This window comes from Ailuropoda melanoleuca, chromosome 14, assembly GCF_002007445.2.
Source record: "Ailuropoda melanoleuca isolate Jingjing chromosome 14, ASM200744v2, whole genome shotgun sequence".
NCBI lineage: Eukaryota > Metazoa > Chordata > Mammalia > Carnivora > Ursidae > Ailuropoda > Ailuropoda melanoleuca.
The window spans coordinates 4,177,498-4,190,930 of NC_048231.1; the positions used below are offsets into that span (position 1 = coordinate 4,177,498).

Sequence of the window (13,433 nt, forward strand, 5' to 3'; positions counted from 1 at the left end):
TATTATATATATAAATATATATAATATTATATATAAATATATATATTTCTTTTATATATATCTTTGGCTATATCTGTTATATCTTTTAGTCCTAGGATTGTATCACATAGTTCCCTTTAAAAAAAAATGGGGCACTTTCTTTTCAGGTTCGAACCTTAATATCATCTTGTTTTTCATGGCTAAAAATAATTCACCCATGAAACCATCTGGGCCTGGATGATTTTCGAGAGGCAGCCCTAAGAAAATCTTACTAATTTTTTTTTTCTAAAAAATTTGTCTATTTGGTGTATGTAGCTCTTATTCAGTTAATTTTGGTCATTTGTGTTTTCATGGAAATCTTCAATTTCTTCCAGGTTTTTAATTTATGAGCAGATTATTCTTGCATTATTTCTTAAATTTTCTTTGCATGGAAGTGATTAATTGCATAGCATTATTGAAGAAGTAATCTTTTTTTATTAATTATAAGTTTCTGTATACCTTGGGAAAGTTCTATAATTATCTGGAAGACATAATTTACTGTCTTTAGATAGTGCCCAGCTTTGATTCTTCAGGCCAGGAGTCACGATTTTTAAAAGTGTGGAAATTGGAAAAGGAACCTTGCATTATGTTCAGGTTAATTTCTACCCATTCCAGAGACGGTGTTGGGACTGATGCTTTTGGGCAGTGTTGTCACCATGCTAAGGCCATTCCCTCCTTCTGTCTGTGAGGATGCCAGAACGAAAGGTGAATGAGAAATCTGTTTTACCTGCTAATAGTTCTAGCCAGTCGATGGCCCTGAGGTCCCACACAGCGGGACAGGAGCTAGGAGGCCAGGCTGATGTACCATACTGGAACATTAGAAACCTGGGGGCCCATGGTCTGTGCTGGGGAGACTGGGCCAAGATAGCCAGCTGTAATCAGGCCGTGGGGATCTCAGAGTTCACTTAGGCCCAGCTCTTACAAACTAAGAGTCCTAAGGTCGCCAGGAAGCAGGATGATGTTCTGGGGGTGTTTTGCATCTTGAAGAAAGAAGAAACAATTTGGAGAATATTTGAACTTTGACACTTTCTTGTACATTAGATACAGCTAGCTTCATTTCATATTATTCTTTTTCCTTTCTTTTGTTGTACAGCCACTCTCCAGAGAGACCGAATCTTCAAACATTTTACCAGGAAGCGCCAAAGGGCTATGCGAAGGCGAGTCCACCAGATCAATGGACACAAGTTTATGGCCACATACCTGAGGCAGCCCACCTACTGCTCTCACTGCAGGGAGTTTATCTGGTAAGAGGTTCCCTGGCTTCTCATTTCCTAGAAGCTTCTTTCTATAATCAAGACCTCCTCCGGTTGTGTGTGGTTTCAGAAGGAAGCATAATTATGAAGAGTTGTTTTAGGATCTAATTTTTGCCTTTTATTCCAATATGTTGACCCAGTAATTTGAATTCCCAATGAAAAAAATCTAAACAATTTACGGATCCAAGGTTTAGATGTTATTTCTTTTTCCAGTCATTTGGAGAAAGGTGCTAATGAATCATGAACTGGCGAAAAAGCACTAATTACGGAGGCTAGCCAATCAATATATAGATAATCAGTAAATTGGATAATCAGCCACTGAGTAAAAGAGAAAAAACAATAGTATTGCTTTAAAAAAGTATGACTCACATGCTGAGTAATAGAAATTAGTTGTAAGTAAAGTAAGCACACAGTAATCTTCAGCCTTATGGTATGTGGCCAAAGGGAATAACTTTCAGCGATGGCATACTATAATCCTTGGTATTTAGGATTGAGATAATTAACGGTCGAGAAATTCTAGATGAATGGGGCAATATCTTACTATACACGTGACTGAAGCTTAAGTCTCAGTGGCAAATCCATAATGTAAAATAAATTTAGGTTAATAGTTATCTTCATTTAGAGCCAGCATTAAACACATTTATTTGGAAAGAGAAGAAGGAAATGCCCCCTTACACACCCCAAACATGTACACAAATATACCCATCTCTGAAGGAGAAAAGACAGTTTAGTATCTATAGCATAAAAGAAAATCGTTGTTTTTGTTGCAAACTTTAGTCTTTCGTGTAAGTCAAAAGCACTTTGTTCAGAGTAATTTTTTTTGAGTATTGATCAATGAGTTTGTATTTTGTTTTGTGTGTGTGTGTGTGTGTGTGTGTGTGTGTGTGTGTGTGTGTGTGATTACTTTGATTTAAAAGTACCTGCTACCTTTTAGCAGTCAGAATCCAGGGTTTGTGTTTCTGGCATTTTAAATTAAGAATAGTCTTGTCTAAAACAAAGACCCTAAGCTGGCTGGTGACATGATGCTGAGAGACAATGTGCCATCACAGCTTGAGTCTTCAGAAACAAGTTCCTGCTGCATTTTCTATTGAACAAACGAAAAGCCCTGGCATCTTTGAGCCCATTTTCCGCCCTTTCGGTCATCTGTACTGTCAAGTTAGTTGCTGTCCATCTCTCTCCTTGTGATTTTCCTGACCTGAAAGGTCTGCTACTCTTTATTTCATGTCACACCATTCTGCTTCCCTCCTTTATGTGGCCTGCCTGCCCCTGCGGGCATTTGTGATGACAACCTGTAACCTCAACTAACATTCTCAATGGAAACTTGTTTGATAATTTCACTAAATTTTTTCCACCAAGCAAACATTAACTCCCACTCAGCCAGCCTTTGCTTGCTCACCTCTCTCTCTTTGTTTCTCTCTCTCTCTCTCTCTCTCACACACACACACACACACGCACAGTATTAATATATGTGTTACATATATATGGTTAAGAGTATGGACTAGATGACTGAACCTAGATAAATTATAGTCCATCAGTGTCTCCTTATTTGTAAGATAAAGTTAATTTTATTTTGCTTATATCATAAACTTTTATATAGAACTTAAAGTTCTAGGCACTATTCTGAGCGTTTTGCATTATCACCTCTCTCTTCATGACAACCCTATGAAGTAGGTACTGTGGTCATTATTGCCCTCTATAGATGAAGAAACTGTGGCTCAAAGGAGTTAGTGATGTGCCCAGGTCACGCCTAGGCCATCTGGTTTCAGAGTCTGTGCCCCGAGCCTCCCTCTTATGTGGGCTGCCTCATAGGACTTTTGTGAGGATTAAATGAGATGCTGTACGTCAGCAGCTTGGCTCGGTGTCTGGCACATCCCCCGGGCTTAATAAAATGTGGTCTGCATTAAACGAGAATGAGGATAGTGTCATCGTCGCCCAGAGAACGTACTAGGGACAGACCAAGATGATAACTGTGGGCCTGACAGGCTTCTTGTGGCAGCATTTCTGCCCCATCCCCGTCCAGGCTCTAGGGGTGATGGGGGCACAGGGAAGAGGAAAGGTGTCTCAGGCCAGGCAGCTGTGGTGGACACATCTGCTTCCTTCACCGCCTGTGCAGCTTTCTGTGTATGTGGGTGAGAACACCCAAGAAGGTGGTGGAGTGACCCTTCAGGCTGGGGCTCAGTCACAGGACCAGATGAGGACCTGGGTTTGCCACAGAGGGAGGGGGTAGAATGAGGATCACTGGTGCCCACCTGTGTATATCGCTGGAGGATTCTGATCATCAGGTGACTTCCTCCATGTCCTGTGGGAACCAACAAAGGCTCAGAAATCACCTCCTCTCTGCTTCTCTGAGATTGCTTCTCATAAAGGAGCAGAGGATGGCATGCATTTGTTTTCCTGAAGTACAATGATTATAGCAGCATTGTTGCTGAAATAGATCGATGCTAACCTTTTTCTCTATTGTCTTGAACAGGGGAGTATTTGGGAAACAAGGTTATCAGTGTCAAGGTAAGAAAACATTTTAAAAACTGTGTTTAATATTGCTCCTATGTTAAAACCTGATTAGACTAAGAGGAGAACAGGATATATTTCATTAATATCGTGATAGATAACTCTGCAGGTCAAATGAGACCCCTGTAAAATCACAACTTTTTAGTTGTGGTTCAGATTTTGGCTACATTTTAACCAGCACAGAGGGGACATTTTTATTTCTAAAGCCAAGGTACCTAATAAAGTTTGTTTAAAGTTTTGTCTCTGCGATAACTTGAAAATACTGAAAGGTGATGCCATTTGGTGGGCATTAAATCTTGAAGCTAAATTTTTGTCTTTTACAACCCTGTTGTTAATAGGGGTGAGAAATGGCATGGTGTTGTCTCTTAACCTGGATAGGGAATAGAAGCTATGATCCCAGTTGCTTTTTGATTTTTTAATTTAAAAAGTGTGAGAAATGTTCAAAGTTAATCTGTTAATCATCTTGTAAGTTATTATGCATTAAATTTATTTTGATTTTCACAATTCTAAGATAAAACCAATTTACTAGTGTTCCAAATGGGAGGAGTGAAAGGAGGCTGTCATTCAGATTTAGGCAGACTGGGGTTGTTTGTCTTTTATTTGGGCCACCCTTGTTGCTGGCTTGAGCATCATCACACAGTTTATACACAGGGTACCTGTCTTCTTGATGTGCACACGACAGGTGATTGGTATAATAGCACTACGTATCCCGGAGTGGTAGCCTCCATCCAGGAAGGAAATCCTGCCTTCTCTTCTGGAGAAGGTGAGGTAGAACATTTATTCCCTTAGAATAGAATAGGACATACTCTTGGATATAATTTTCATTTTAACATGTATGAACAATTCTATTGAGTTCTCAAAGTTAGAAAAACACAGAATGTATAAACAATATGACAATAATTGACTTTATGCTATTAATCTCAGCCCCAAATGAGAACATAGCTCACAGGTGAGAATTGATGTCATTTTTTGGCACCTGTCCAGCACAGGGACGTGCCCTGTGGTCAACCCTGGTCCCTCTTACGCATAGTGCCAGTATATTTGATGGGCTGATTTTCAGTGGGCCACCTGTTGTTGAAAGAGCAAGAAAGAACATTGGTCAGGAGATATGAAGACACCAATATGCTCACACCTTGTTAAGGGACATAAAATCAATACCTGGTTTGAGAAGGGTATATACCTTGCTAACACTAATCAAAAGCAAATAGACAAGGCAGACTTCAGAACAAAGATTATTATCAGGGATAAGGAGAGGCATTATTTAATGATAAAGGGGTCAGTTTTTCAAGAAGACCTGATGATCCTTAAAATGTAGTCACCTAATGACAGTGCATCAAAATACATAAGACAAAAACTGATAGAACTGCAAGTATGTATAGACAAATCCACTAGTTGGAGACTTCAATATCTCAGTAACTGATAGGTCCAGCAGGCAGAAAATCTGCAAGAGTATCACAATTTGATCAAATTGACATTTATAGACTACTCCACATAACAATAGAAGGATATGCATTCTTCTCAAGCTCACAAGGAATATTTATCAAAATAGACCACATTCTAGCCCGTGAAATAAGCCTTAACAAATTTAAAAGAATAGAAGTCATTAAAAAAAAGAATAGAAATCATAAAAAGTATATTTTCAGACCACAGTGGAGTTAAACTACACATGAATAACGAAAGATAGGTGGGAAGCCCCTCAAATACTTAGAGATTAAACAACGCATTTGAAATAGCACATGGGTAAAAGAAGACTAAAGAGAAAATGATAAATATTTCAGACCAAATGAAAATGAAAATGCATTTTATCAAAATTTGTGGGATTCAGCAAAGGCAGTACTCAGAGGAAAATTTATAGCACTGAATGCATATATTAGAAAAGAAGGATCTAAAATCAGGAATCTAAGTTTTCATCTTTAAGGAAACTATAAAAAGGAGGGAAGCTTAAAGTGAGAAGAAGAAAAGAAATAAGATTAAAGCATAAATCAGTAAAATTGAAATTAGGAAAACAGTAGAGAAAAATGACCAAATAAAAAGCTGTTCTTTAAAAAGATCGATAAAATTGATAAAGTTCTAGCCAAGCAAATGAAAAAAGCAAACCTAGATGCTTCAGAATATTAGGTTTTTCTATGTGAGGGATAGTTTTGACATTCCCTCATAAAAAAAGACTGATTTTCTGGTAACTTTCAATTTGGTTCTCCTTCAAATTCAGTCTGATGAAAGCTAGATTTGTTTTATTTGCTGACATGTCATCAGTGTTTATGTATTTAATCCTAAAAACCTCCACATGTCTTGAAAGGTCTTAAAAATAACATATATTTTCATACTGCCGCATTGCACTTGCTCATCTTTTAATGGCAAACTGGACTCTGCATTATGTCAGTCATCCAGATGAAAATGGGAAAAAATGTATTCCAAAGTTCTAAGTTTTCAAACAATTGATTGAGTCATTCTGCAAATATTTAATGGGTGCCTGTCTTGTTCAAGGCATCGCGCTGCCTGGGAATTCTGAGGGCATTAGAGGCTACATGTGGAAGGTTTGAAATGCAGGGGCAGGCTAAGGGCTGTAAGACATCCGAGGAGAGAGAGAGATGGTTTAGTCCAGAAGGGGAGTTAGGGGTAGTATATTTTCATGGAAGAGACATTTCTCAAGTTGTGTCTTATTATAAACTTAAGATGTAGTTAGGCGTTAGGCAAAGAGGATATCCTAGGGATTGAGCAGGACATGGTCAGTGTGCAGGGGAGGGTGAAGGCTTGCTCTAGGGAGAGCAACCAATCTAATTTTTATTGGAACAGAGAGCTCCCATAGAAGAAAGGTAACAGAGAAGCTTGGGGTAGCTTCTGGTGGGCCTGAAACCTGGCTGGGAAATTTGAACTTGACTCATCGGCAGTGAGATGCCATTGAAGGTTTAGATCGTGGGGCAAGGGGACCAGAATTCTACCGTGAGAGGATTCCTATGGAGGGGGGTGCAGGCAGGAGGAAATCCAGAAAGGGTGAAGTAGGCTCAAGACTTGAGTGTGAATAGCTTGGCTGTGAGCAAAGGTGTGAGTCAGGGTGATGATAATGATGGTGGGAAGGATGGGTGCACTGGATTCCATCGTGGGGGCCAGACACTCAAGTCACCTTGACATGGTACAGCCCTTGTTGACTCTACTAGAACTGGCGGACTGTGAACCTCCAAGGAATGTATAACCTTGCATTTAATCCCCTAGTGTGCACCTGTGTCGTCCATAAGCGCTGCCATCATCTGATTGTTACAGCCTGCACTTGCCAGAACAATATTAACAAAATGGATTCAAAGGTAAGAAGATGGAAGCTTGCTAATTAAGTGCCTGCAGGAGCTCATGTATGCACTTCTCGCTCTCTCTTTTCTTGCTTCATCCCCTTTCCACTTCCCTTCTGCACTCCTTGAAGTGATTGGTGGTATCAGAATTGAATTTTCTCTCCTTTTTATATTATGCTATTTTTATTTCTGTACTTGCATAGCCTGACCTGTCCTTGAGTTGATCCCATTAGTGATCAGCTGGTTACAGGCTCTCAGGATCAGTTTTCCTAATTTGGAGAGCATTTTAGAGGGCTGAAAAGATCCCTGCGTTTGGCATCAAATGACCAGGATTTGAATGCGGAATCCAGCTTCCGCTAGCTAGCTTCTCTGTCAGCCTCAGTCTCAAAATGGGATCCCTATTTCCTTCACGTGCTTTTTGTGAGGCTTTGACGAGATAGCATTGATGTGACAAGTATTTGTTAACTATAAACTGTGCTTCCTCAATAAGGTGACTATTAGCCTCCTCTGGTGTCTTCCAAAATTTCCGGGAGGACGCACTTCTGTATATAAATGCTTGACTGTCATTCTCGTCACTCACGTTGCATTCAGTGGGGGTCAGCACCTAAGCTGTGCAGCTAGAAAGCGGCTGGAGTATTGCTGACAATGAGCAGTGTGTTTACAGGTGCATTGGAGAGTCTGACTTGGAGCTCAGTGGTCACTTATGGTACACACACAGGGTTGGTCAAGAGCACTTGCAGAGGTTCGAGCCACGGCTTTTATGAGAAAGAGACCAGCAAAGTTTCAAGAGGAGTCCTAATTGCCCCACTCCTTGTCCCGTGTGGGTCTGTTGTCATTCCAATGGTGACGTAGACTGTAGCACATATGCCTAGTCTAATTATTTACTGGAAACACTTTGTGAGATGAAAGCAGGACCTGTGCACTCAGATTGTAATATGCAGATGGTGGGCACAGCCCAGAAGGGCTGAGTAAGCTGCTAGGATGTCACTTTGCAGTGAATTCCTTCTGTGGCTCTAGGCTCGCTGGGTGCCACCTTCTCCTGCAGACCCCCCGACCAACACAGTATCAGGAAAATCCTGCGCTAACAGCAAGTGCATATGGTCTATAAGAGACCTGTTTAATCCTGAAGCTACAGGGGTCTAGGGAATAGACACGGGTGTGAGGGAGTTGGCAGGGAGAGAAATACAGCCTGAATATAAAAGATGATTAAAAAAAAAAAAGAGGTTTTCATTCCTCTTTATCTCCCCAAATGGTGAATGATCTAATGTCTCGTTGATTCACAAATGTGCTCAGCCTGGTGAGGAAGGCCTGAGTACGGTGAAATGATCTCCCCAGCTCAGGTGTCATGGTAACATGCTGCGTTTGGGGGGCTCCTGTTACAGTTTCTACAAGAGCTGTTGGCACGGCTTCCCAGCCCTTGTCCTCCTGCTGCTCTTTTGTAGATCGCTGAACAGAGGTTCGGAATCAACATCCCACACAAGTTCAGCACCCACAACTACAAAGTGCCAACGTTCTGCGATCACTGTGGCTCGCTGCTGTGGGGCATCATGCGACAAGGACTTCAGTGCAAAAGTGAGCTGCTGGGGTGCTGAGTACCCGCGTCCTAGGAGCACCGCGCTGCAAGCTTTTGGAGTTCTGTAGGCTCAGTTTCTGACCCAGGACCGATGGTTTTAGACACTTTGTAAATTAGATCTTCGTAGTTCTAGGTGTATGTGTCCCTCGTCAGGCACGTGAGGAGAGCCACATCTGGTCCATAGTCCATAGATTTCCTGACTGTAGATCCAGTCGGTTGTTAAATTCAGTGTTCTGTCTAGCTGGCGGTCAGCTGCTTAGTGCTGAGGGCCTGCTAGTTGCTGTAGATTTTCATAGGTATTTGAAAGAGAGAAAAATGGGATTTTGGTCAGAAACGGAAGTTGGTAGGAGGTGAGGTGGCCCAAAGAGAGGCTTCGGTTATGAGTAAGAACTGGCAGGAGAGTAGGTCTAGTGACATCACCAGAAATAAGCAGGAATTGAGTCAAAGCCCAATGAGAGCTGCCCGGGGTCTTCTCGAAGAGATCGATAGAGATGGAGAGGTAGGCGTGGTGAGGGATGTGTCAGCTTTGGCCATGGACTTACACGTCACTAACTGTGCCCAGTGCAGCCTGAGTTTGGAGCTGTTGTCTTAGCAAAGGGTCTGAGAGTAAGGGGTGATTCCCGTCCTGTTAGGAGCTGGGGAGTTGTTGAGTCATCTCCCACTGGGTGTTGCTATAACAATCCGGCTGTCACGGGGTGCAGTTCCCTGCAGAAATACAGGCGAGTGTCCACCCAAAGCTTTAGCTAAGTCCTGAGTCACTGGGGGAGGCGGAGTTGATGTCAGAGCAGCTGGACAGCGTCCCTCACTGCCTGCACTTACCAAGCCCACTTCTGCCGACAGAAAGGGACTAGTCCTCGTCTTTAACAAGGGCAAACTCTTTCATCTCTCGAGGACATCATTTCATAATTCTTTTTTCCTAGATTCATGAAGTAATTCTTTTTCAACCCAAACAGCACCCAGCTCATGCGTAGCTTTGGTTAGGCTTGCTCTTAAGCTGAATGGTCTCCCCTGGGAGTGGGTTTCATCGCAAAGGGCACTTTCTGCTTTTGCAGTCATTGCCAATATGCAGAGCTGTGCGTGGGTCTCCTCCACATGGTTCTTGTACCTCATGGCCTGGGGGTAGCCCAGAGACAGCGATCCATTTCCAGTGCTTTTTGCTTGTGTTGTCACTGGTACCTTAGAAAGGGCACTGCAGTCCTGTGTGTCTCTGTGCCTGCCTTCCCGAGAGAGGGGGATTTCCCAAGAGGGGCTAATGAAGCTTCAGCCTCCGGGTCCCTCCCTTGCCAGGGTACCTTCCAGAGCTCTCCACTTAACTGGATATTCTTTTTCTTAAAGAGGATACCCTAAGTTACATACACTCAGGCCTCCCAAACCTGGATCTGGGCATGCTTCCAGAGGTGGGTTGACACTCCAGATACAGGAATTTGTTGCCTGCTGTCCTTAGTTTTGCCTCCCATCCTTAGTTTTGCCTCCCATCATCAGGGCCCATGCAAAGAAACTGCGTCAGAACTTCCTGCTGATTGAACTTGGGTCCCTTCAGCATCCCAAGTCCGTTTCCTATGTACCGGGAACGTAGCTTGCTTCTCTCTCCTCTTCCAACTGCCGTTGACTTTGACCTTTAAAAAACTTGCTCTTCTCCCCCATGAAGTAGTTAGAACCACAGGTTGCAAGGCCTGAGAACCACAGCCCCACAGGATGCTGTGCCCTGGGCTGCGAGGGCTCCCCGACCGCAACAATACTCAGAAAGAGAGCTTCACTTAGAGGTGTTTCTCTCAGAAACGCCATTTCCATCCTGTTTGAACAGCGATCTCTATGTGGCATTTAGATTGCTACCTTTTATTGAGTGATACAAGGAAAAGCATAAAGTCAGTGGGCATGATTCCTTGTTAGTTAATTGACTGAAATGTCACTGTGATGAACGTTTTGATTTCTATATTGAATCACACTGTTAAATCGGCAATGACTATTACACATGATTTAGGTGAATGTCTTTCATCAGGTCACAGTGAAAAAAGTGGATTTGAAATATATTATTTGTCAGTATGCCAGGCTTTCTGCTGCTGCATAAAGCAGCAATGGGAGAAATGTCAGGGTTTGTTTTGAGTGCAAGTTCAGTTTAATGAGAAGATGGCATTGTTCAGCCTGGATCATTCCCCTGTCATAATCTTTCAGGTTACTAAAGTTCTTTTTTGCAGCATATGTTGACTTGACTCCTTCCTGAACATGGATTCCCTTCTCTTCCCCTCTCCAGTCTGTAAGATGAATGTCCACATCCGATGTCAGGCGAACGTGGCCCCGAACTGTGGGGTAAATGCGGTGGAGCTCGCCAAGACCCTGGCCGGGATGGGCCTCCAGCCTGGAAATATTTCTCCAACCTCGGTGAGACTTGGCTTTCTTCGATGTATCGTAATTTAGAAGTTGTTCAGATGTGGTGAGTCTGAATGAGTGCATGAGGCATAATCAAAGTTCCTAATCTCAGCAAACACAATAAACGGATTTATTGTATTTTTTAAGAGCGTTTTGTTCCACAAAAAGGATTCTTTTTACAATTATATGACAAGAATATTTTTTCTTGCATGCACATATAGCAGGAAGAAGAAGGAGGATTTTTTTTTTTTTTTTGATTAGCTTCCTGTCAGTGTGGTGTGGTGAAGCTCTGGAATCCAGGGCCCTGGGTTACCCTCTTTGCTGGGGCCCCAGCAGTAGCGTTGACCAGCAGCTACGGGCTTCAGCTTCCTCCTCTCTAAAGGGGTTGAACTTGAAGATGTCTGAGATTCTCCCCAGCTCTGAAATCTCACTGTTCGAAGGTTTTTGTTTATGGGCTGTGAATTTATCTCTCAAGTTCAGCAACAAAGAGGAGTTCCTTCCTCTCAGCTCCTGGGAGTGGGTGGAGTAGTCCATTGATTTGGGCATGTTTTGTCTCTCGGCCTCCCCGAGTGACCTCCACTCGCTCTTACCATTAGAGGCTCAACCACTTCCCAGGCCCACATCCTATGGCTGCCTTCCTGGCTGGGGCTGCAGAGAGCTGGGAAAGAGCCCCAGCTCCTGTTGTAGCTTGTGAAAAGTGTAGCCTGATATCCGGTTTAGGAAACTTCTACACTTAAGTATCTCTGGGTACTTAGGAAGGGACGCGCAATCGCTGTCAAGTTCTTGGTTATCCAGAAAATGTCTATACTTACCACCCCATTTTCTTATTACTGGTAGATTAGGGACTTGGACTGAAATTGTATTCCTTTATTTAAGGGAAGCATCAGCAAAGTCTAATGTGGACAGACAAGCAGGATGCTAGTACCAGGAGGGGGATTTCTTTCTTTCTTTTTTTTTTTTTAAAAGGTTTTATTTATTATTTATTTGACACAGAGAGAGACAGCCAGAGAGAGAGGGAACACAAGCAGGGGGAGTGGGAGAGGAAGAAGCAGGCTCCCAGTGCAGGAGCCTGATGCGGGGCTCGATCCCATAACACCGGGATCACGCCCTGAGCAGAAGGCAGACGCTTAAAGACTGAGCCACCCAGGCGCTCCAGGAGGGGGATTTCTAATGCATGTGACAGCTGTTTCCGAACGGCATGGATTAAGGATTTCAGCCTGCACCAGGGCTCCTAAAGTGTCATGGGAATAAGATAGACCATGTGGCACAAGCTCTAGAATGTACATTGCCACTTGTCATTTGTCACTTGAACCAAGGATCTTTAATGTTATGATATTTAAAAGTGGCAAAACCAAAATTACCTGTCATTTGACAGCACAACATGAAAAAGAATCTTAAGTCTATCAAAAGAGAAGAATGGGTTAAAAAAAAAAAGATTGAGAAATACTGGCTTAGAGTTTTCTAGCACGACCAGAGGAAGTATTTAAGTGGAGGAAGTGAGATTCAAGCTATGAAAGTTTTTCTATCTTTGAAATATTTGTGATCAGAGATCCTGGGGGAGAAACTACTAAAAACAAGGATTTTTTTCTTTCTTTCTTTCTTTTTTTTTTTAAAGATTTTATTTCTTTATTTGACAGAGAGAGAGAGAGAGAGCCAGCCAGCGAGAGAGGGAACACAAGCAGGGGGAGTGGGAGAGGAAGAAGCAGGCTCCCAGCAGAGGAGCCTGATGCGGGGCTCGATCCCATAACGCCGGGACCACGCCCTGAGCCGAAGGCAGATGCTTAACGACTGAGCCACCCAGGCGCCCAACAACTGGATTTTTAAAGATGATCCATTTTATATCTGTAATCACTGTTTTATTGGGTTAAGTCAAAGCCTTGTAGCTTCAAGCAATTGCACAGTGGTTGTTTATCAAAAACATTACTTAGAAGTTGTTCCAGATAAGCTGGGGTTTTTCAGCTAAATAGGTCAGGAGCTTCAGAACGTTAGACTTTTGACCTGTAGTCTAGCGGTAGCTCGTCTTATAAATGTCCCAAGGTGGACATCTGCAAGTCATCTCCGTTAGGGAGCTCCCTTGCTGTGGCAGGGCTTGGACCAGTGGGATGGGGCTGGGTTACCCATGGAGGAGGCCACACCTCCTTCCAGTTCAATATGGAGAGACTGGAGCCCTCATTGTGCTGGTGGTCAATCTTTCTAGAGAGCCGATTGACTCTGTATCAAAAGTCTTCAAGATTTAGGGGTGCCTGGGTGGCTCAGTCATTAAGTGTCTGCCTTCGGCTCAGGGCTTGATTCCGGCGTTCTGGAATCCAGCCCCACATAGGGATCCCTGCTCAGCAGGAAGCCTGCTTCTCCCTCTCCCACTCCCCCTGCTTGTGTTCCCTCTCTCACTGGCTGTCTCTCTCTCTGTCAAATAAATCTTTAAAAAAAAAAAAA

General features: G+C 42.9%; 1 protein-coding gene across 3 annotated transcripts in view; it reads left to right on the forward strand.

Annotated features, from left to right (window-relative positions):
* The window catches only part of PRKCH (protein kinase C eta), a 223,182-nt gene that overhangs the window by 115,050 nt on the left and 94,699 nt on the right, over window positions 1-13,433 (forward strand). For all 3 annotated transcript variants that reach the window (XM_019800114.2, XM_002913033.4, XM_019800118.2), the window contains 5 exons: window positions 1,112-1,262; window positions 3,742-3,776; window positions 6,990-7,078; window positions 8,503-8,632; window positions 10,885-11,012. In XM_019800114.2, the coding sequence (XP_019655673.1) occupies window positions 1,112-1,262; window positions 3,742-3,776; window positions 6,990-7,078; window positions 8,503-8,632; window positions 10,885-11,012 (533 nt within the window). The remainder of the gene's footprint in view (window positions 1-1,111; window positions 1,263-3,741; window positions 3,777-6,989; window positions 7,079-8,502; window positions 8,633-10,884; window positions 11,013-13,433) is intronic.